Here is a 21758-nt window from a genome sequence, read left to right as displayed (position 1 = left end):
GTTTATAGGTTGTGAGAACATTTCAGTGGTAGGGTGAGTGAAATTATCCGCTCTGGTCCAGGAGCCTGATGGTTGAGGGGTAATAACTGCTCCTGAACCTGGTGGTGCGGGTCCAGAGGCTCCTGTACCCTCTTCCTGATGGGGGCAGCAAGAAGAGAGCCTGGCCTGGATGGTGGATACCATCATGATAATGATGGCTGCTGCTTTCCCGTGACAGATAGCGCTCCGTGTAGATGTGTGAAGCACCTTCAATTACTGCAAAAGACTGAGGTTTGGTAAAAATACTGAAAGGCTTTTATTCGCTGTACAATACGACCTCCACAGTGAGTGTCTGCCCCCGGACTGAGGGGGAGGGGCAAGGCAAACACCTTTATACAGGACTCTGTGGGAGGAGCCACAGGGGCAGTCAGCAGAGGGGTGTGTCCAGACAGGTAACCGAGTTACAACATATATACATGGTTTACCACAATGTGCTCAATGGCTTTTTCACTCACTACGGTGTCTCTTTCTACTTACTGAGAAAGCCTGCAAGAAAATGAATCTCTTTTTTTAAAATTTTTTATTTTTATTTGGATAAGGAATTCACAAGTATCACGTACTTTTTTCACATGTATAACCTTTTCCATTTTTTTTATATGTATAAAACTATAATTATTTATACATTCCTAAGTACACATTAAGATGATATAAAAAGAAATTAGACACTTAAATAGATAATTATGTACAGTTGAAATTCTAATCTATTAGGCTAAGTAATGATATTAGTTGTTAAGAAAAATAGTAATAATAGTGGATTAATAATAATTTCCATATATCTCTTCTGGACCATTTCTTCTGGTCCAAAATGTTGTATGTAAGCCTATGTAACAACCATTGTAGGTGTTTATATCCTAACTTGTTAAGAAAATAAATCTCAGGGCTATATATGTACTTCAATAATAAATTTACTTTGAGCATCATGAGGCAGGTCTGGTTGAGTTTCTTGTCAATGGTGACGTTCAGGACATTGACGGGAGGGAAACACTATTGAACAAAGATAGGTGGTTTGATCTTCTCCTGTCAGAGATAGCAGGCCTCCAGTAATTCCAACAGATTTTGCTCTTGGGTCTCATTCACTGAAGGTCCACCTGGTCAAAGGTTGACCTGTGTTCGTCTCAATCATTGACATCTCACCTCCAGAATGTCCACATTGAGGTCATAAACTGAGCAGTTCCACAAGGACCCAAGGTGAGCGCGTGACAAATAGGGGTGGTGTGCATTCACTGCGGTCTTAGGAGAATGTGGGGGTGGCTCCATTCAGACATGTCAGACACTACGGGGACATGACAGGAGAGACGCCAGCATGTTTCCACTCAGGTGAGAGCCCAGAATGAGGAGACTGAAGCCCTTCGCCGCTCAAGGTTGACCGCGTATGTTGCGTACTAGCCGTATGCACAAGCCAGGGAGAGGAGGATGTGGAGAGCACGCTGTTGCCCATGCAGTGGGCTCTGCCCCTCTCCACGCAGAACCGGCAGAGACCGATACAGTTTGGCACCAGTGGCGTTGCCAGTCAGCGTTGAACTCAACGTAGGGCAGCCTTAGGGACTCCAGCTCCAAATTTTCCCCTCGGGGTTTACTCCCGAAGTCTTCCCCATGAGTGGGTACAGCCGCAAGGCAGCGGGGGTTTGAGGTCAGAGCTCTCCCTCTCCTGGACGAGCTGCCAGCCACGGCGGACGAGCCCCGTCTGCCCGAATCGAGGAGGCAGGGAGACACTCGATCAGAGTGTGGAACAATAACCAACTGCTGGAGGAACTGAGTGGGCCGAGCAGCCTCGGCAGAGGGAAACGGACAAGTCAGCGTCTCAGACGCAACCCTTCAGCCGGGCTGGGTGAAATGTCAACTGTCCATTTCGCTCCGCAGATGAAGTCTCACTGGCTCACTTCCTGCAGCAGGTTGTATGGTTTTCTTTCAAGATAATGACTCAGTCATTTAAAACAGACACCAGTGGAAGTTTCTTTTCACCAGCGGCTGGGAGCATCTGAAATTCTCTGCCCCAGGTGTGGGGGAGACTGAATCAGAAGAATTACTTCTGATACACACTTGTGAAAGATGAAGGGTTTGAGGCCTGTTGGTAAGCAGCACAGGGGAATTGAGACACGAGTTCAAAGATTCAAAGCACATTTATTATCAAAGTATGAAAGCAGTATACAACCCTGAGATTCACTTTCCCACAGGCAGCCACAAAGCAAAGACAGACTATTCAAAGAAAACATCAAACACCCAATGTGCAAAGAAAAAGAACGAACTGTGCAAATGGCAAAAAACGAACAAAAAAAAAACACAATACTAAACGTCAAACCACAGAGTCATTGAAACAGTCTAGTAACGTTCAGTTCAATTTAGCACTGGGTCATTTGTTGACTGCAGGCCGCCGAGTCGGTCTGCCCCGATCAAAATCGCGCAAAATAGCGATTAAAAAAAAAGGGGTGACCAGAAACGAGAAACACATTGTAACGTAAACTGTAGATTACAATCCACAAACCGCGTCAACACCCAGCACCGTTCTCCTGCAGCAGCGAGCCACTGGGAGAGAGAGACTGGTCAAAGGCTCAGCCTGTCTCTCAACTGAGACATAGGAGTTCAGGCCTTACTTCCTTAGGCGTTCACAAAGATTCAGCGCGACGTCTAAAACCTTGATAAACTTCTATCGATGTCTGGTGGAGAGTATATTAACTGGCTGCATCACAGCCTGGTTTGGAAACTCCAATACCCTTGAATGGAAAATCCTACAAAAAAAGAGTAGAGGATACGGCCCAGTCCACCGCGGGTAAAGCCCTCCCCTCCAATGAGCACATCTGCATGAAACATTGAGGCAGGAAAACAGCATCCATCTTCAGGGACCTCCACCACCCAGGTCATGCTCTCTTCTCGCTTCTGCCATCAGGAGGAAGGTACAGGAGCCTCAGGACTCGCACCACCATGTTCAGGGATAGTTTTTACCCCTCAACTATCAGGCTCTTGAACCAAAGGGGACAACTTCACCTGCCCCATCATTAAAATGTTCCCACAACCTATGGCTCACTTTCAAGGACTCTTCCTCTCATGGTTGGGCAGACTATTATTTAAATGGGGAGAGAATTCAAAGTTCTGAGATGCAACGGGACTTGGGAGTCCTCGTACAGGATACCCTTAAGGTTAACCTCCAGGTTGAGTTGGTAGTGAAGAAGGTGAATGCAATGTTGGCATTCATTTCTAGAGGAATAGAGTATAGGAGCAGGGATGTGATGTTGAGGCTCTATGAGGCGCTGATGAGACCTCACTTGGAGTACTGTGGGCAGTTTTGGTCCCCTTATTTAAGAAAGGATGTGCTGACGTTGGAGAGGGTACAGAGAAGATTCACTAGAATGATTCCGGGAATGAGAGGGTTAACATATGAGGAACGTTTATCCGCTCTTGGACTATATTCCTTGGGAGTTTAGAAGAATGAGGGGAGACCTCATAGAAACATTTCGAATGTTGAAAGGCATGGACAGAGTGGATGTGGCAAAGTTGTTTCCCATGATGGGGGAGTCTCGTACGAGAGGGCATGACTTAAGGATTGAAGGGCGCCCTTTCAGAACAGAAATGCGAAGAAATTTTCTTAGTCAGAGGGTGCTGAATCTATGGAATTTGTTGCCACGGGCAGCAGTGGAGGCCAAGTCATTGGGTGTACTTAAGGCAGAGATTGATAGGTATCTGAGTAGCCAGGGCATCAAAGGTTATGGTGAGAAGGCGGGGCAGTGGGACTAAATAGGAGAATGGATCAGCTCATGATAAAATGGCGGAGCAGACTCGATGGGCCGAATGGCCTACTTCTGCTCCTTTGTCTTATGGTCTTTATACTAATTGCTTATTTCTTCCTTTCTTTGTGAATTTGCACAGTTGGGTGTCTTTCGCACGATGGGTGAACACCCAAGTTAGAGTGGTCTTCCATTGATTCTATTATGGTTATTACCCTACTATGGATTTACTGAGTATGCCTACAAGGGTTGTATATGGTTATTGTTGCTTATTCTCAGAGTATGTATGTGTTACCATATACTACCTTGAGAATCATCTTCTTGCAGGCAAGTACAAGAAAATAAAGAAATACTATAGAATTCATGAAGTATGACACATTGAGAGCAGTTTGGGGCCCCTTATCTTAAAAAAGGATGTGCTGAAACTGGAGAGGGTTCAAAGGAGGTTCTCGAAAATTATTCCAGGATTAAACAGCTTGTCGTATGAAGAGTGTTTGATGGCTCTGGGCCTGTGCTCACTGGAATTCAGAAGAATGAAGGGTGACCTCATTGAAACCTATCGAATGGTGAAAGGCCTTGATAGAGTGGATGTGGAGAGGATGTTTCCTATGGTGGGAGAGTCTAAGACCAGAGGACACAGCCTTAGAATAGAGGGGCGTCCTTTTAGAATGGAGATGAGGAGGAATTTCTTTAGCCAGAGAGTGGTGAATCTGTGGAATTCATTGCCACAGGCAGCTGTGGAGGCCAAGTCAGTGGGTATATTTAAGGCAGAGGTTGATTGGTCAGGGCATGAAGGGATACGGGGAGAAGGCAGGAGATGGATCAGCCATGATTAAGTGGCAGAGTAGACTCGATGGGCCAAATGGCCCAATTCTGCTCCTGTATCTTATGATCTTATAAAGACTGACAAACAACTTGCAAAAGAAGACAGGCTGTGTAAATAAAACTATAACTAATATTAAGAACACCAGTTGAAGACTCCTTGAGAGTGAATCTGTAGGTTGAGGAATCAGTTCAGTGTTGAGTAAGTCATCCATGCCAGTTTAGGAGCCCTGATAGTTGAAGGGTAATGACCATCCCTAAATCTGGTGGTGTGGGACCCCAAGGCTCCTGTACCTCCTGAGGTACAAGTAGGAGATCACTCCCAAGTTATGTACGATGTTCTCCTCAGGGGGAATTGGTTGGTCCTCAGGAGGCTGTAGACACCAATCCAGGACCCACATTTTCCGGCGCAGCGTGGGCACAAGCAAGTGGTGGTCGCGGTTAGAGCTCAGGTCTTTTCGTTGTTCAGTCTCTCCTTTCACAGCTGACGCTTGTTCTCGGCGGCACAGCAGAGGTCCGGGTAGAACAGATCCCTTTTGAACAGCTCCAGCTCCACCTGTTGAATGCAATATCTTCCCAGTTTTCAGACGCCATGTTCAATTTCGTCAGGCTGTAATCTTTGAAGCCTTTGCCCTCCAAGTTTGATGTATTCTTAAGGGGAGGGTCCTCAAGTGGTCCTCACTTCCCTTTGCCCACCGGGGGCTCGCTGACCTTCCATCAACTGGGAGTAAAGGATCTGATTGGAGAGACGTGAGTTTGTCATCCAGGGGACATGACCTATCCATCGAGTTGGTGTTGCTTTATCATGGAGGAGATGCTGTTCATGTTGGCCTCCTCCAGTACACTGGTGTTAGAATCAGAAACAGAATCGGGTTTAATAGCTCCGGCATACGTCGTGTCGCCTTTGAAGCATCAGCACGAAGCAATACATAACAACAGAGAATAAAATTGAATTAAAGAGTTAAATTAAATAAATAGTGCAAAATTTTTTTAAAGTAGTGAGGTAGTGTTCATGGGTTCAATGTCCATTCAGAAATTGGATGGCAGAGGGGAAGAAGCTGTTCCTGAATCGTTGAGTGTCTGCCTTCAGGCTTCTGTATCTCCTACCTGATGGTAACAGTGAGAAGAGAACATGTCCTGGGTGATGGGGGTCCTTAGTGATGGACGCCATCGTCACAGTGTCCTTCCAGCTGATCCTCGAAACTGTCCATAAGCCTCCTTGGTGGTGTTGCTCCAGGGCTCTCTTTAAGGAGGCCTGTAGCTCTTCTGGGTTCTGTACAGTACCCACTGCCCAATGGTAGTAGCGAGAAGAATGGTCTGGATGGTGGGGGTGTTTGACGATGGATGCTGTTTCCTTGAGGCAGCCCTTCTTCTAGATGTGCTCAGTGGGTAATCATCGTGTCTAACGGTGGGGCGGGCGTGAGGAGGATAGTGGCTGACTCCTTCCCTTACACCCTTGCAGTGGGTGAGGCCGGCCGGACAGCACAATCAGCTGGGAGGAGACCAATCGATTGGATAGGCTTTGACCTGCATCGTACAGACAGGTGTCACCACCTCGTGGGTGGAATGCTCCCCACCAGGGGATCAATCCGGAAGAGTACATCACAGTACAGGCCACTCGGCCCGCGATGCTGTCCTACTCCGACATCTCCCGTCCCACAATGAGCTCCCCGAAATGGTAGCGAAACGGTTGGCGCGAGCTGATAACAGCTTGGGGCATTGGAGTTCCTTTGCCACCTGCAAGGAGTTTGTACGTCTCTCCCTGTGGAATGCAAGGGTTTCCTGCCACAGTCCGAAGTCCCACCAGGTTGGAAGGCTATCTGATCATCGTAAATTGTCCTGTGATTAGGCTAGGGTTAAACTGGGGCTTGCTGGGCAATGCAACCTATTGGGCTATCCAGCACCCTATCTTTAAGTAAATAAGTAGTACATCAAATCATTGAAAGATACAGTGAAACCCGTCGTTTGTGTCAGATCAAGTGAGCGAGGATTGTGCTGGGGGCAGCCTGCAAATGTCACCACGCTTCTGGCGCCAAGAGCTTACTAACCCAACTTGCCCAAGACTTACCAGCCCTAACCATCATCGGTGGAACATGGGAGGAAACCAAGCACTCTTATTATTAAGAAGGCATATGGTGTGTTGGCCTTTATCAACTGTGGGATTGAGTTGAAGAGCTGGGAGGTAATGTTGCAGCTATATAGGACCTTGGTCAGACCCCACTTGGAGTACTGTGCTCAGTTCTGGTCACCTCACTACAGGAAGGACATGGAAACTATAGAGGGTGCAGAGGAGATTTACAAGGATGTTGCTTGGATTGGGGAGCGTGCCTTATGAGAATAGGTTGAGTGAACTTGGCCTTTTCTCCTTGGAGCAACGGAGGATGAGAGGTGACCTGATAGAGGTGTACAAGATGATGAGAGGCATTGATCGTGTGGATAGCCAGAGGCTTCTTCCCAGGGCTGAAATGGCTAACATGAGGGGGCATAGTTTTAAGGAGCCTGGAAATAGGTACAAGGGGGATATCAGGAGTATGGTTTTCACACAGAGAGTGGTGGGAATGCACTGCCAGCAATGGTGGTACAGGCAGATACAATAGGGTCTTTTAAGAGACTCTTAGGTACATGGAGCTTAGAAAAATAGAGGGCTATGCGGTGGGGAAATTCTAGGCAGTCTCTAGAGTAGGTTACATGGTCAGCACAACATTGTGGGCCGAAGGGCCTGTAATGTGCTGTAGATGTCTATTTTCTACGTTCACATGGAGGAAATCCACAAGGTCATGCGAAGAACGTACAGACTCCTTTTAGACAGCAGCGGGAATCAAACCGCGATCAGCGATGGTTATAAATCGATTGCACCAGCTATCGTGCCACCCTGGACAATGGATTGGTGGGGGACAAAGGAGCTCCCGGATAAGGAGAATGCAAGGAAACGGATGCAGTGCAGGCCACCTGGCCCATCAAACATGTCCCCTGCCTTCCAGTTCCATCCCGTCTCGCCTCCTTAACCTTCAGTTCACCGATCACTCGAACATTTATCTCCCTCCTCCTCGATCGCGTCCGCACAAACCTCTCGGGTGAAAACGATCAGGGATTCAGCCTCCGAGAGAAGGTGAGTCCGTTGTCACTCCCCGAGTCATGCAACGGTAATGCGGTTGGTCTCCAAACTTACTCCATAGACACAAGAGGTTCTACAGCTGCAGGTAATCCAGAGTAACACACACAAAACCCTGGAAGAAATCAGGTCAGGGAGTACCTACGGAGGGAAATAAACAGTAGACGTTTCAGACTGGACTCGGCCCGAAACACCCGCTGTGGATTCCCGTCCACAGATGCTGCCTGACCTGCTAAAGTCCTCCAGCGTTTTGCGTGTGCTACCTCACCCCATAAACCCTTCAGCTCCCAAAAGTCCATCACTCAGATTTAGAAATTGCTGCTTATAGGACGGAGTTCAGACCGTTCCATTCTTGCTGTGCGGGAGAGGTCTGTAAAATCACACCTAAAGGCCTTCACACACACACACACACACACACACACACACACACACACACACACACACACACACACACACACACACACACACACACACACACCCCAGAAGATCAGCAGAAATAAGCCCTCTCCATCCATTACGGAATGACTAGATAGTGTAATGCTATTACAGGGTCAACAGCCCGGGTTCAATTCCGCCGTTGGTCAGGAGTTTGTACGATCTCCCCGTGACCATGCAGGTTTCTTCCAAGTGCTCTGGTTTCCTCCCACCTTCGAAAAGAGGCACAGATTGGCTGGTTAATAGGTCACATGGGCACAACTGGGCGAGGCTGCCTCATTGGGCCTCAGGGGATGCTGTATCTGTAAATAGCTCCGAGAATGTCAGCCTAATCCTTGTGGGTGGGAGTGATCTGGGATGGAGTTTGGTTCTGCTGGTGGTGACAGGCATCCCCTGGGTGCCCAGCTTCGAGCAGCTAGTCTGGAGAGCAGACGGCCCAGGGGAGGAGTGCAGGCCTCTGGGCTCGGAGGGGGTTTTGATCTTGATCAGCTAACGTATGCCTTCCTGCTGATTGGGTCGGGAGATTGGGTTGCGCTGCCTTGCACTGCTCTCTCACTCTCTGCTGGCTTATGCAAATTAAATTTCCTGTTCACACCGTGGCTGGGCTGGGTGCAGAGCAGGCAACGCAGCTGCAGGTTTGGCGGCATTTCCCGTCGGGCAGGCCACGAGAAAGTCCCCGTGCGAAGGGTGGCGAGGAGACATGGGTATTGGAGCCTGGTCTCCCACTGTGTGTGAGATACAGGGTCACCTCGACTGCAGGCTCCTCTGCCTAGCTTCAAGGATCAGTGCTCAGCACCCATTGTCAACACTTGCAGCAGGAAAAAGTTACCTCCACCAAACCACACTCTCCATTCCCTCCCATCCCAAAACCCATTCTCCCCCCATCCCAATCCCCAGTCATCTCCCTCCATCCCGACTCCAACTCTCTATCTCAACCCCCACTGGCCCCCACCCCTGCCATCTACACCCACGTCAACCTCTAGGTTCCATCACCACCCCCCCATTCAAACCCTATCCTCCATCTCCCATCTCAAAACCCACCCCAAACTCTGCCCCGCATCTCCCCCTTGTACCAAGCTCATCCCCTCCAATATCTCCCCAGCCCTCATCAAGCCCCCAATCCTGTCACCCCAGTCCAATCTTCAACCCCGCCATCCAGATCAACCTTTGTCCCCTCCTGCATCTCACCATATTCCCTGTCCGATATCAAACTTCACCATCTCCTTGTCCTATTCCAAGCCTCACCATCTCCTTGTCCTGAACAGCACCTCACCATGTCCCTGTCCCAGACAAAAACTTACCATCTCCCTGTCCAGTCCCAAACCTCACCATCTCCCTGTCCCGTCCCAAACCTCACCATCTCCCTGTCCAGTCCCAAACCTCACCATCTCCCTGTCCCGTCCCAAACCTCACCACCTCCCTGTCCAGTCCCAAACCTCACCATCTCCCTGTCCAGTCCCAAACCTACCATCTCCCTGTCCCGTACCAAACCTCACCATCTCCCTGTCCAGTCCTGTACCTCACCATCTCCCTGTCGAGTTCCAAACCTCACCACCTCCCTGTCCAGTCCCAAACCTCACCATCTCCCTGTCCTGTCCCAAACCTCACCATCTCCCTGTCCCGTCCCAAACATCACCACCTCCATTCCAGTCCCTGCACGCATCTCATCCCCTACCCATCATCTCCCTTGCCCATTCCCCTCCCATCATCTCCCTTACCCATCCTCCACACCCCTCGTGCCATTCCTCATCTTACTCTTGCCCTGTCCCATCCCCACCCGTTACTGCCACCATCTCCCTGTCCCAAACCTCACCTACCTATACAATACCCTCCTCACTCTTCTAGTGCATGAAATGAGGCAACCAACATGTGCATGGAATGATCCCGAGAGCATGGTGGAAACAACCCAACGATGGGAGCCCAGGGCACCAGGAGGCCTGCCTGTTTGCAGCACGCATGGCCTGACAGCGTCGAGTGAACACAGGTGGGGGCCTCTGTTTGAAACAAACCAGAGGAGGGGGCCAAAACGTCCAACCACATGAGCAAGAGATCAGCATCTGCTCCTGCGTGGTCACTCAGTGGGCCGGTTCAGAAGCCTGAAGCTGGCTACCAACAGGATGCATACAGTGTCAACATCCCCAGCCACTCCCAGCAACAACCGGCGTCCACCGCCAAAACAGGAGCCCAGGAGGAACCATCGTGAACTATGCTGTAAGGATATAATGCTGAGGCTTTGTAAAGCACTGGTGAATGGTGGAACAGACTCGACGGGCCGAATGTCTACCCCTGCTCCTATGTATTGTGGCCTTATGCCGAGGCCTCACTTGGAGAATTGAGAGCAGTTCTGGTCCCCTTCTCTTAGAAAAGATCTGCTGACAGTGGAGAAGGTTCAAAGGAGTTACACGAAAATGATTCCGGGAATGAAAGGCTTGTCATGTGAAGAGTGTTTGATGGATCTGGGCCTGTCTGTACTTGCTGGAATTTAGAAGAATGGGGGGCGGGGGGGGGGGGGGTGAGAGAATCTCATTGAAGCTTATTGAATATTGAAAGGCCTAGATAGAGTGGATGTGGAGAGGATGTTTCCTCTGTGGAATTCGTTGCCACAGGCAGCTATGGAGGCCAAGTCATTGAGTGTATTTAAGGCTGCGGTCAATAGATTCTTGATTGGTCAGGGCATGAAGGGATATGAGGAGTTGGCAGGAGATTGGGGCTGAGAGAGAAGTGATCAGCCATGATGAAACGGTGGAACAGATTCAATGGGCCGAATGGCCTATAATTCTGCTCCCATGTCCTTGACTTGTGTTAAGCCTATTCTTTTGGACAAGATACCGACAAGACTTCCCCCTCAGTACAGTACCCCAATGAGATCTATCCCCTTGAACTCTATCCCAGCACACCATCCCATGGGAAATATATCCCAAGATGATTTACATCCCAGTGCATTACTCCCAATGGAATTTTATCCCTGCCGGGGTTGGAACTCGGGAAGAACAAGATTGGAGAGCTAAAGTCAGGTTGGTTTCGAGCACAAATCTGCAGTGATTTTAATAACGAGGCTGCTTGCAAGGCTTCCGGAAATTTCTCTTGAGGCGACAGCACATGTTTTTTTTAAGAAGGCTCAGAGGAGGTTGTACAGGAAGGTTCTGCGGCCACGGAGGAAGTTCTGGCTGACGAGCTGAGCTCGGGGCTATGGGAGAAGGCCTCACCGAACCCGGGACCGACTTGCGGCCACACACACACACACTTCCGCACGCTCCAACCGCTTCCCAACTGTTCGCTCACGAACAGCGCCGCTGGGGGACGGCTCTCTGGCCCGGCTTCTCGCATCCTGCAACTCTGGAACCGCAGGAAATTGCTCAGCCCATCGAGGCTGTTACAGAGGAAAAGAGGGCCACTTAGAGGGAGGGGAGGACGACTCTCACAGGGTCAGCAGGAGCTCATTTAACTCCAGGGGCAGCGACAGGCTCCTCAGCCCCCCTGCTTTACGGGAAGAGGCAGACCCCAGCTCCCGCAGGCTGCTAGTTAGGGAGATTCAATGCTGCTGCTTGTAAGGGCAATATTGAAACTTTACAGGAGCTTTTGGGAGGCATTTTAGTCAATCGGCAAAACCTTTGAGAAAACACCAACATAATATTGGGTGGGGCGACAAGAGGTCACGGGTTAAGGGTGAAAGGTGAGAGATGTAAGGGGAAAATGAGGGGAAACTTCTTCACGCAGAGGGTGGTGAGAGTGTGAAACGAGCTGCCAGCAAAAGTGATACACGCGAGCTCGGTTTCACCGCTGAGAAGGTTGGGCAGGTATGGACGGAAGGGGTATGGTCCCGGTGCGGGTTGATGGGAGCAGGCAGTTTAGATGGGTCAGCGTGGACGAGATGGGCCGAAGGGACTCTATAGCATCTGCTTTCACCTCAGAGGAGGGGCTGTTGACTTAATGCAAAGGAACTGTCACTGAAACTCCAGACCCCAAAGGCAATGTTGCCACAAGTCCCTTCGACAGGGAGTTAAGTTGCCTCTGTGTCCAGTGCCCAGGAAGGTCACAGGTCACTAACTCTGCTTGGAGCCTCTATCTGCTCCCTCCTACGTACCCCATTGACACTCGCAGCCTCATGATGTCCTTGCCCCTACCACTGGCTAAGAGAAGCCATTGTCATGACTGCCTCCCATTGGCTGTGCTGAATGCCCACCCCAACGACCCCCCCCCCCCGCTGCCCTGTTTCCATCCAGGGGGTCAGTGTGGACATAGTGGAGGATTACAAATACCTGGGGATACGAATTGACAATAAACTGGACTGGTCAAAGAACACTGAGGCTGTCTACAAGAAGGGTCAGAGCCGTCTCTATTTCCTGAGGAGACTGAGGTCCTTTAACATCTGCCGGACGATGCTGAGGACGTTCTACGAGTCTGTGGTGGCCAGAGCGATCATGTTTGCTGTTGTGTGCTGGGGCAGCAGGCTGAGGGTAGCAGACACCAACAGAATCAACAAACTTATTCATTAAGGCCAGTGATGTTGTGGGGATGGAACTGGACTCTCTGACGGTGGTGTCTGAAAAGAGGATGCTGTCTAAGTTGCATGCCATCTTGGACAATATCCCATCCACTACATAATGTACTGGGTGGGCACAGGAGTACATTCAGCCAGAGACTCATTCCACCGAGATGCAGCACAGAGCGTCATAGGAAGTCATTCCTGCCTGTGGCCATCAAACTTTACAACTCCTCCCTTGGAGCGTCAGACACCCTGAGCCAATAGGACTTATTTCCTGGCATAATTTACATATTACTATTTAACTATTTATGGTTTTATTACTATTTATTATTTATGGTGCAACTGTAACGAAAACCAATTTCCCCCGGGATCAATAAAGTATGACTATGACACAGCTCTTCCCCTACCCAGAACTTATGTGCCATTGCGTACTGCACACGCCCAACTTCACAATGCCCTGCTGCCACTGGCCCACCTTTGTGCAGCCCGACACCCAGCTTCCTCCAAGAGGACCACAGCCTTGTGGTAGGGTTTGGAGGCTTACCTGCCTCAGTGACCCGGAGAGCGATGTTGCCTGGAGTCAGGGCTTTATGCTTTGGCTCTAGGTAGGGTCACCAATGCCAAACAGGTCAAAGGGTAAAGGCCAGACTAAGAGTGGTCCACTGGTCCTCCAGGTTCGGGTGGGGGGGGGGGGCGGGGTTCACAACCCTGACCGGTAAAACAAAACTGTTACGGAAACAGCAATGAAGAATCCTTCTACGTCTGAGTGCGACGGTATTCCTGAGTCTCCACCCGGGACGGGGATGACTGACGATAGTGAAAACCGAGAGGAAGCTACTGGCACGATGAAGGAAGCCCTGAACACCACCAGAGATGGAGGACCTTCATTGCTGCCCGAAACGCCGGTGGCGAAATGAGCAGCAAGTATCCGCTCTGTAACGAAAGCAGAAAACGCAGGGGGAAGAAAATTGGTGAGCAGAATCTGTGAAGAAAGAGTTAACGACTGAGATCAAAGATGCTTCATCTTTGATCTGAACTGGGGGACAGAAATAGCAAGTTGTTGAGGGGAAGGGCAAGGGGGTGGATAGGACAAAGTTAATATCGCTGATAGGGTGGGGCCGGGGTTGTCATGGTGATCACAGCCACCAGTGCTTATCACCACGGCGATCCATGACACCACCCTGTTAACAGATACAAAGCGCATCCTCTCCATCTCTCATCCAGACTTCCGGCAGAGCTTAAAACCAGCTTGCTTTCCCTCATCCCTGTATCTGATGACCTCCCACCTGAAACCATTTCTCTCTGCACAGATAATGCAAATTCAGCAGGCCCGGGCAACATCCTCTGATTTTATCTCAGGCTTCCAGCCTCTGCGGCGTTTCACCCGTTCTTCGACTGCCTGTTGCCCCGACTCTGCAGTGAGCCCTTCATTTTTTTTTGTTTTTCCGGCCAGTTAGCTGTCTTGTGGTTACCCAAATGGATGATTCTCGACTGTGGTAACCAGCTACTGGGTCTGTGTCCAATATCTTTGTAACTGCAAAGGGTACGATGGAGGCAATTAAATTTTAATCTCCCTCTGACAGCTCTCAGTGGTTTGGTCCTTGGCTCGTCCCTGAGGATTTCAATTCGCACTGGGCAGTTTGCAACCCCCTCAGCAGGGCTGGGTTGTTGAGGGAATGAACACACACACTCTGTTCCCACCTCTTTCTTCCACTGCCCACCTTTCTGGGTTAGGGGACTCAGTGTTTTGCCTCAGTTAGGGGGTCCTTTCTTCAAAATCCAGTTTGGAGGCACGCATTCGAAGTCCAGGCCCAACAGACCAAACGAAACAGGCCACTCGGCTCCCCCAGACTACCCTGCTCTTCAACGCCGCCGTCTGGCCTCAGTTCCTCTCCTGTGCCAGTCACCCATCCACCCCCTCCCATCTTTCAGAAACTAACTCTACCTCTCCCAGTGACCCTGCCTCCACAGCACCCCTCAGCAGGGAATTGAAGAGACTCTGCACCCTCAGAAAGTTCAAGCAGGAGAGTCCCTCCAGACCGCAACGCCTGCAAGGAAGGCTCCCGTACGCCACAGTTTTAAGTGGGCGAATCCCCAGCCTCCTCTGCGCTTTCAGAGATGACGACGACTGCCTGTCAGATCAGAGATAAGACTGCGGTCTCATCTGCTCCTCCCGCAGCACAGGCTCAGCGACTGTACGGCGCAGATGGGGGTGGAGTCCGGCGTGAATCTCACGGCCAGCAGACCAGGCTAGGTGCGAACCTTCCCATCCTGCATCGCAAGAAACTCAATTGCACCGGTACGTGACTCTGCCCTTCCAGACGTCTGGCGGAGGGCTTCCAGACGTCTGGCGGAAGGGTCCCAAGGAAGTGGCCGGTACCATGCTACAGAGCCGGTACCACGCTAAAGGGGGAGAAGGGTCCCCAGGGTGCCGGACCGCGGCTGGCGATTCACGCTCTGCCCCCCGAGGAGAAGGGTGGCAGAGAGGAGGCAGACGTTCAGGAAGCTGAGGCCGCAGACCGGCGAACCGCCAGTTCCCCCTGTGAGCGAAGAGGAGACCCGTGGACCCACTGGTTCCTTGTCCGGTCCCTTCCCTCAGCGTCCTCTTCGAAGCTCAAAGTGAATTTACTTTCGAAGCACGCAGGCATCACCATATGCTACCCTGAGATTCATTTCCTTGCAGGCATTTACAGGAAATATCTTTGTGTGTAATTTTACCAGAAAAAAACTACATCTACACATAGAAACAAAGAAAACCCCCCTACAGCACAATACAGGCCCTTCGGCCCACAAAGTTGTGCTGAACACGTACTTACTTTAGAAATTACCTAGGGTTACCCGTAGCCCTCTATTTTTCTAAGCTCCATGTACCTATCCAGGAGTCTCTTAAAAGACCCTATCGTATCTGCCTCCACCACCGTCGCTGGCAGCCCATTCCGCGCACTCACCACTCTCTGCGTAAAAAACTTACCCCTGACATCTCCTCTGTACCTACTTCCAAGCACCTTAAAACTATGCCCTCTCGTGTTAGCCATTTCAGCCCTGGGGAAAAGCCTCTGACTATCCACACGGTCAATGTCTCTCATCATCTTATACACCTCTATCAGGTCACCTCTCATCCTCCGTCGCTCCAAGGAGAAAAGGCCGAGTTCACTCAACCTATTCTCATAAGGCATGCTCCCCAATCCAGGCAACATCCTTGTAAATCTCCTCTGCATCCTTTCTATGGTTTCCACATCCTTCCTGTAGTGAGGCGACCAGAACTGAGCACAGTACTCCAAGTGGGGTCTGACCAGGGTCATATATAGCTGCAACATTACCTCTCGGCTGACAAACAAGCAAGGCGCAACAGATGACAAAAGAGGCAACTAAAAAAAAAAAGAAATACACAGTAGTTAGAAAGAGTCCGTGAAAGTGAGTCAGTAGGTCGAGGAACCATATCAGTGTTGAGGTGGGTGAAGTTACCCACGCTGTTTCAGGAGCCTAATTGTTGAAGGGTAATGGCTGTGAACCTGGTGATGTGGGACCCAGGGCTTCTGTATCTCGTGTCCAGTGAGAGAAGCCAGAAGAGAGTGTGGCCTGGACGATGGGGAGGGGAGGGGGTTCTTTGACGATGGATGCTTATTTCCTGCGACAGCACTCCAGGTAGTTGGGCTGAACGGTGGGGAGGTCTTTGCCCGTGTTGGTCTGGGCCGTGTCCAGCTCCTGCGGTCCTTTCTGTTCACCAAGCTGTGGTGCAACCAGTTAAGATGATCTCCACTGTGCATCTCAAGAAGTTTTTTTTTTTGCGACGTGCCAAGTCTACACGAACACGAGGGGGGAGAAGATGGCGGCGCGACGCAGCACGCGCAGCTGTTCCGAATGAGTATCGATTATCTGTAACTAGGGGTGCCATGCACAATCCGGATTTGATGGAGGCAGCCGTGAGAAGCGCAGGGGAACATCTGGAGTAACTTCTGAAATGCCCGCTTCGCTGCCGCTGCTACTGTGCGATCGAGAATCTCCGGACGGGAAGGCCCCAGATCCTCGGCTTTGCCTATTGCCTGTTGCCGGGGCTGGGGTCGAAGCGCTCGGCAGAGATGGTGCTCGGTGCTGGAGGGCTGGTTGGGGGCTCGGAGTTTTTGGACGGACTCGGAGTCGGACTGTGGTCGGGTGCTTCCAGGATGCTGCATCGGCAAGTTTGCGGCGCTGGAGGTTCACCGTCTGCGTAAGATGATGGGACTTTCGACAGACTCTGTGACTTTTACCGTGCCCATGGTTTGTTCTTATCAAATTATGATAGCGCTTTTCACTGTTGTAACTATATGTTATAATTATGTGTTTTTTGTCAGTTTTTCAGTCGGTTTGTCATGTGTTTTCGTGATATCATTCTGGAAAAACATTGTATTATTTCTTAATGCATGCATTACTAAATGACAATAAAAGGGGACTGTGTGTCCTCATAATCATAACTTCTAAGATTTCTCCATTTTATTCCTACCTACAGCCAAGGCCTCCCCTCCACCCTCCTCTCCCTTCTACCTTGGACTCAGCAGACGCAGGGCATGAGGGGCTGGGAGGCAATCCAGTACGCCAACGCTTCCCGCCAGACCACCACCCAACTCTTCCCGAACCCTTCCTCAACTGCTCCCGCCTAGTTTAGTATTTCCTTGCACTGAGGGCCGGTGATTTCTGCAGACCAATCATGACTCCACAGGTATCACACACCGTCTGCACAGGCTGCTCGACAGCTACAGTCTTCACAGGAAACACCCACGTCTTCCCAAGCTCTGAGCGACTTCCTCCTTAAGAGGCTGGGATGCAACAATTCCAACCGCTCAGCCAGTAAGAATTCCAGATCAGATTAAAAAACCCGAAAGACCAAGAGATACAGGAGCAGAATTAGGCCATTCGGCCCATTGTGTCTGCTCTGCTATTTCGTCGTGGCTGATTCATTTCCCTCTCACTCCCAATCTCCTGCCTTCTCCCCGTAAGCTTTCACGCCCTGACTAATCAAGAACCTATGAACCTCCCGCTTAAATGTGACCCGGCTCCCACAGCCGCCTGTGGCAACGGCCTGCACAGATTCGCCACTCAAACTCACGGATGCAAAGAATGCAAGAGATTCTGCAGATGCTGCAAATCTTCTGCAAAACACACACACACACACACAAAATGCTGGAAGATCTCAGCAGGTCAGGCAGCATCTACGGAGGGGAAGAAACGGTCGACGTTTTGGGTCGGGGCACTTCATCAGGACTGGAAAGGAATGGGGGAGGGGGCAGAAGCCAGAATAAGGCGGCAGTGGGGAGGGCGGGAGAGGAGGAGGGGGCTTCTTTTTGGAGACGTGACTCTTTTAGATGCAACACAGAGCGTCATAGGAAGTCATTCCTGCCTGTGGCCATCAAACTTTACAACTCCTCTCTTGGAGGGTCAGACACCCTGAGCCAATAGGCTGGTCCTGGACTTATTTCCTGGCATAATTTACATATTACTATTTAATTATTTATGGTTTTATTACTATTTAATTATCTATGGTGCAACTGTAACGAAAACCAATTTCCCCCGGGATCAATAAAGTATGGCTATGAGCCAGAAAATAGCACCCTTCGCACATGGACAGAGAAATGGCCGAGCGAATTTAAATCTGAAAAACGTGGGGTGATGTTGTATAGTTTGGGAGAGGTTAATGGTAGGACATACACAATGAAAGGCAAGACCCTAGGAAAGTATGGTGAAACATCAGGACCGCAGCGTGGATGTCTAATAATCTCTGGAGGCGACAGCCCTGTAAGACAAGGTGGTTAAGAAAGCCGAAGAGTTTCGGCCCGAAATTTCAACTGTTTATTCTTTTCCACAGATGCTGCCTGGCCTGCTGAGTTCCTCCAGCATTTTGCGTGTGTTGCTCGGATTTCCAGCGTCTGCACATTTTCTCTTGTTTGTGGTTAAGAACGCAGACAGGATACCAGCCTTTATTTCAAGTTTTAAATTATCACCATACGTGAATACTCATCAATACAGCCAAATAAGGCAGCGTTACTCCAGGGGTCAAGGTACAAAACACAGTACCAACAGTCACACACAGCACAAAGCACACACACACGATAGCAAGCACTAATAGAATCACAATCTGCCACGCAGAGGGTCCGAAACCCCCGCCATCAATCCACAGTCAACAACAATACAGCCCGTCTCCTCCAGCCTGGACGCCACGCCCCACCGCGGCCCCCCCCGTCCCCCATCACAAGGCAACACCACGGCTTGAGGCCCAGTCCGCGCACGTACAAGATAACAAACCCATATAGAACATCAGTAAAAATACACCCACACAAAATACACCTGTAGACAGTCAGACACCACCCCCCCCAGCCCATTGAAAACTTCAGTGTAACCACAACGCTCCAATGTAACCCTTGCACCCCAGTGACAACGCACCTAAAGGCCCAGCCCTCACACGTACAAGATAACAAGCCCAGTCAGAATGTCAGTAAAAATACAACCACACAAAATATACAGGCATAACAGCAGGGAGGTTCAGAGGCCAGTGTACAAAATGCTGGTTCGGTCCACGGTGTACAGTTCTGGTCACTCTGCAGTGGCAATGGTGTGACTGCACTGGAGGGAGTGCAGAGGAGATTCACCTTCAATATTCCCTCTGAGGTGAGCGCGCGCACACACATCTTTTGCTACTCGCGCACAAAGGAATTTAAACAGCGCACAAATGGTTGTCGCCCTCCCCCTCGTTCCATGTTAAGCACATTTCAGAACCGTACACAATCACATTTCCTTTTTCCGGTTTCTGATGCGGACGGTGTTGACAATGTGTGGGGTTTCCGATGATTGTCTGCAGGTTTTAGCACTGGTTGGTTTATACCACTTTTATTGAGGAGATTATTGATTCACTAAGAAGCACAAAAGAACTGCTGGTTGGTTCATTTGAAGCAGGCCGGCTTACTATCCGCAGAACAGCTTCAGGTTTACTTCCATTTGAAAAGTCAGTGCACACATGTCGTTGTCACTGGGCAAAAAATTGCACGGCACAAGATTTTTGCCCGCACTGGTCATTACAAATTAGAGGGAGCACTGATCACCATGATGGGGTGTATCAGTAATGCGGGGGGAGACTGGGGGTAGGGTGGGGGTGCAGAAGGATGGACTTTATAGAGATGAACAAAGATTGACGGGGGGGACATAGATGGCGTGGGAGTGAGAAACGGCTCCCCTTAGCCAACGTGCCTCAGATGAGAGAGCACAGATTAGATGGGGGGGGAGGTGACATTGAGAGGGAGCTCAGGGAAGAATTTATTATTTCACCAGAGTGCACATCCTGAGACGAAGGCAGGACTCTCGCGGCAGCTACAGAGCGAGCTTCAGAAGGTGACTGACCGAGTGCTGAGAATGGGAGAGGTAAAGACGAGTGATTGGTGGGTCAGCAGCACTGCCGGCGGGCTGAAGGCCTGTTCCTCTGCTGCAAGTCTCTATGACTCATATATAGCATGCTTAATGTTCCCAGCAGCTCCCACAGAGAGATAAAATCTGATACCCAACCACAGCAAGTATACAAGGCAAGTTTAGATACAAAATGGTCTTGGACCTGATGCGTTTAACTAACTCTGTTCCTCCTTCACAGACGCTGCCCTGTCCCGCTGAGTGTTTCCAGAAATAACTGACCTTGATTTCCGATTCCCAGCATCTGCACACCATCGCCTTTTCCGCTTTTTGAGAGCAGAGAGCAGAATGAGAGTCCAGCGTTCAGGTGAAGGAAGAGACGGCCACAGATAGCGGAGGGATGGGCTGGGGAAGTGGGGGGGGGTTGGGGGGTAAGGGGAAGTGGGGGGGGTGGGGGGTAAGGGGAAGTGGTGGGGGTGGGGGGAGTAATGGGGTGGGAGAGGTGGGAGCCCTGAGGGAAGCAGAATTGGAGAAGATCCAGAGGTGAGGGGAGAAAGGATTGGCAAACAAGGGCGAGGGATACGGGAGCTGGTAGAAAAGTTAGCGAGCACCATTAGCAAGTTAACTTGCCTTCTTCCTCTATTCTAACTCCTCGGGTTCGGAATATCTCCTCAGCGAAAGAGGAATCGAACCAAAAACGTTACACAGTTTAAACTAAACGAAGGGAGGGCACCAATGTTAGGGAATTTCTCAAAGCGGCAGTAAGTTTTCAGACTGGCTGGAAGCCGTCAGTGGACGAGCGGGGCTGCCTCTCGGTTTGTGTCCGATCTCCGGCGGACAGGTACGCACCCTGCCCCGACCCTACCTTGTACACCTCCCCGTAGGTCCCGCCGCCAACTCGCTGGATGATCTCGAAGTCATCCTGCGGGTTCTTCGTCGAGATGTCCAGGGCCGCCTGATTCTGTGCGTTCATCATTCAGCGCAGGCAGCAACCGCATCTCATCCTTTCGCACGTCTCCCTGTTGCCTCCGAGAGGGGCCGAGCGTTCTGAAGCTGGCGTTCACGGCGTTCTGAAGCTGGCGTTCACGTGTTCGCTTCCTGTGCGGGTCCGGCCCCGGGGTTGGGGCGATGGTCGGCCGGCAGCGCCCTCTGGTGTCCGCGGGCGGCACGGCTCGGGCCGCTCTCTCCCCACTTTTGAAGGGAGAGGAGGTGTTAGAGTTGTTAAAATACAATTAGTGACGGATAAGTCCCCGGGGCCTGACGGAATATTCTCCGGGCTGCTCCATGACGCGACGGAAGAGATTGCTGAGCCTCTGGCTAGGATCTTTATGTCCTCGTTGCCTACGGGAATGGTACCGGAGGATTGGAGGGAGGCGAATGTTGTCCCCTCGTTTCAAAAAAAGGTAGTAGGGATAGTCCAGGTAATTATAGACCAGTGAGCCTTACGTCTGTGGTGAGAAAGCTGTGGAAAAGATTCTTAGAGATTGGATCTATGGGCATTTAGAGAATCATGGTCTGATCAGGGACAGTCAGCATGGCTTTGTGAGGGGCAGATCGTGGTCTACCAAGCCTGATAGAGTTCTTTGAGGAGGTGACCAGGCATATAGATGAGGGTAGTGCGGTGGATGTGATCTATATGGATTTTAGTAAGGCACCTGACAAGGTTCCAAACGGTAGGCTTATCAGAAAGTCAGAAGGCATGGGATCCAGGGAAGTTTGGCCAGGTGGATTCACAATTGGCTTGCCTGCAGAAGGCAGAGGGTGGTGGTGGAGGGAG

The 21758-nt window shown here is 50.6% G+C and overlaps 1 protein-coding gene across 2 annotated transcripts in view; it reads right to left on the bottom strand.

Moving 5' to 3' along the window:
• Nucleotides 1-21015, bottom strand: part of LOC140203823 (mitogen-activated protein kinase kinase kinase kinase 5-like) — a 182807-nt gene extending 161792 nt beyond the window's left edge. For both annotated transcript variants that reach the window (XM_072269917.1, XM_072269918.1), the window contains exon 1: nucleotides 20847-21015. In XM_072269917.1, coding sequence (XP_072126018.1) covers nucleotides 20847-20957 — 111 coding nt within the window. In that variant the 5' untranslated portion in view covers nucleotides 20958-21015. The remainder of the gene's footprint in view (nucleotides 1-20846) is intronic.
• Nucleotides 21016-21758: the final 743 nt, after the last annotated feature.

Source organism: Mobula birostris, chromosome 10, assembly GCF_030028105.1.
Source record: "Mobula birostris isolate sMobBir1 chromosome 10, sMobBir1.hap1, whole genome shotgun sequence".
NCBI lineage: Eukaryota > Metazoa > Chordata > Chondrichthyes > Myliobatiformes > Myliobatidae > Mobula > Mobula birostris.
The sequence above is the reverse complement of the archived record's forward strand: the minus strand, read 5'-3'. Positions and strand labels throughout refer to the sequence as shown.